Genomic DNA, 1,863 nt, shown 5'->3' with positions numbered 1-1,863 from the left:
CCCCTCCCCACACCCACTCGCTTATCAATTTCACGCCCCCATCCCAACTTTTTGTCCCCAGTCTCCATGCCTACCCAGTCCCACTTTTCCCCTCCCAACTTCTTGTCTCCCTCTTCCCTCCACTGGCTCCCAGTCCAGTCTCCCGCACAGGGCTCCTCATCCAATTTCAATCTAATCCTTATACCCACCCCCTTCCCAATTCCCAATTCCCTGTCTCAGTCCCACCCCTTTCCCTGGCTGCTTGTCCCAGTCTCATTGTCCAGCCAGTGCCAGTCTCCCCTACACCTTGTCCAATCTCAGTGGTTACCCTCCCAATCAACTAGCTCCTAGTCCTCACTTGTTTCCTTCACCTGCTCCTTGTACCAGTCTCCTTGCCCAGCCAGTCCCAGTTTCTCTCTCCCCAACCCTTCAGGCCCAGTGTCAGCAGGCTCCTTGTCCCAATCTACTCATTTCTCTCCTGCTAGGCTAGCTGTTCTCTCCTCTGCATTCCAGTCAGGCAGCGTCCTTCTCCACACTGCCTGGGCACCAGCAGAGGAGTCATTAACAGCATTGAACAGACAGGGTCTCCTGGTCTCAATTCTGGTGCCTGGCCTCTTCTTCCAGGAGCAACAATTACAGGGAAAGACTGACTTTATCCTGGGATCCCTGCACTGGAGCATGCTCTGTTGCTCTGTGGGGCTAGCACTTGTGCATTCTAGTCACATATAGGAGCTATGAGAAGATGGCACATACAATCTGGTCATGACTCAGAGCTGTGAAAGGTTCAAGGATGATCGGTGAGGGCAGATTCTTCAGGAATTTAGTTGTAAAAACAAAAAAGTCTCTACTAAATGAGTGAACTGCCATTTTTGAAAGGCTTATAACTTGACCAAATTTTTCACAAGACCAGCAAATGGCACCTCCCTGACATAAAGGCTTTACACCCTCCACCCCCAGAATTGTACTACTTTGTTCCAAAGCATGGGAGCGCTAAAAACTTCTTCAACACTTTCTGATAGGGGCAAAATAATGTATTTTTCCCTAGTGTCATTCTAAGAAACAGCTGAACCATTTTGGATGAAATTAAAAAAAAATCAGCCTGAGACAGACACTGCATGGAAAATTTAATCCCGAACAGTTAACATTTGGCAACATTATAAGCAACTGAAAATGGGGTCTTAGAATGGGAAGTGTTAGGCAACCTTAGTAGGTGGTGTTAGCAGCCCTAGTAATTAGAACACATTATATTACATTACTCCTCTGTTGGGGAATGATTTTTGAGGGATTACAGTTATTTCAGCCTGATGCACCCTTGCCCTATAGAGAGAAAGTGCAGCGCTTTTCTCTTACTCTGAGATGGGAGGAAACAGGGAGCTAAGCCCCAGTCGTATGTTGCATCCCTGGTTTGCCACCTGCCCGCCCGCCTCATTGATGAGGTGGACTGCACCTGTGACCCATAAAATTGGCGGCGGGGTGAGGCCGGCTCTGTGATTGGCTGCCCGCCGAGTGCGCCTCCCCATCATATGACCGGCCTTGCGCTCTCATTGCGCCCGTCCGTTCGTCTCGCAGAGCCCCAGCGCTGGTGAATATGGCGACGCGCAGCCGCTGCCCGCGGCCCCTCAGCCTCCCCTGCTGCTGCCTCCTGCTCCTCGCGCTCGGCAGCCCCGGTGAGCGCCCGGCCTGGCTCGGCGGCCTCCGCGCGCCCAGGAGGCGCCGGGCCTGGGACAGGCGGGGGTTGGCGCTTGCGGGCGGCGGGGGCGAGACCCCTGGGGAGGGGTCATGCCCCGGGGGCTGCGGCATTCGGGGAGCGGCTCCGTGAGGGGAAGGGGGCGCCTCGGGGATGTGGCTACGGGGTTTCGGTGGGGCGGCGCTGGGGGGTGGGGG

The 1,863-nt window shown here is 54.4% G+C and overlaps 1 protein-coding gene across 6 annotated transcripts in view; it reads left to right on the top strand.

Moving 5' to 3' along the window:
* The first annotated feature begins 1,490 nt into the window (after positions 1 to 1,490).
* LAMP2 (lysosomal associated membrane protein 2) overlaps positions 1,491 to 1,863 on the top strand; it is a 30,967-nt gene continuing 30,594 nt past the window's right edge. For all 6 annotated transcript variants that reach the window (XM_034780501.1, XM_034780499.1, XM_034780500.1 and 3 more), the window contains exon 1: positions 1,491 to 1,646. In XM_034780501.1, the coding sequence (XP_034636392.1) occupies positions 1,568 to 1,646 (79 nt within the window). In that variant the 5' untranslated portion in view covers positions 1,491 to 1,567. The remainder of the gene's footprint in view (positions 1,647 to 1,863) is intronic.

This window comes from Trachemys scripta, chromosome 9 (genome assembly GCF_013100865.1).
Source record: "Trachemys scripta elegans isolate TJP31775 chromosome 9, CAS_Tse_1.0, whole genome shotgun sequence".
In the NCBI taxonomy this organism is placed as follows: domain Eukaryota; kingdom Metazoa; phylum Chordata; order Testudines; family Emydidae; genus Trachemys; species Trachemys scripta.
This window is presented reverse-complemented; position numbering and strand designations above follow the sequence as displayed.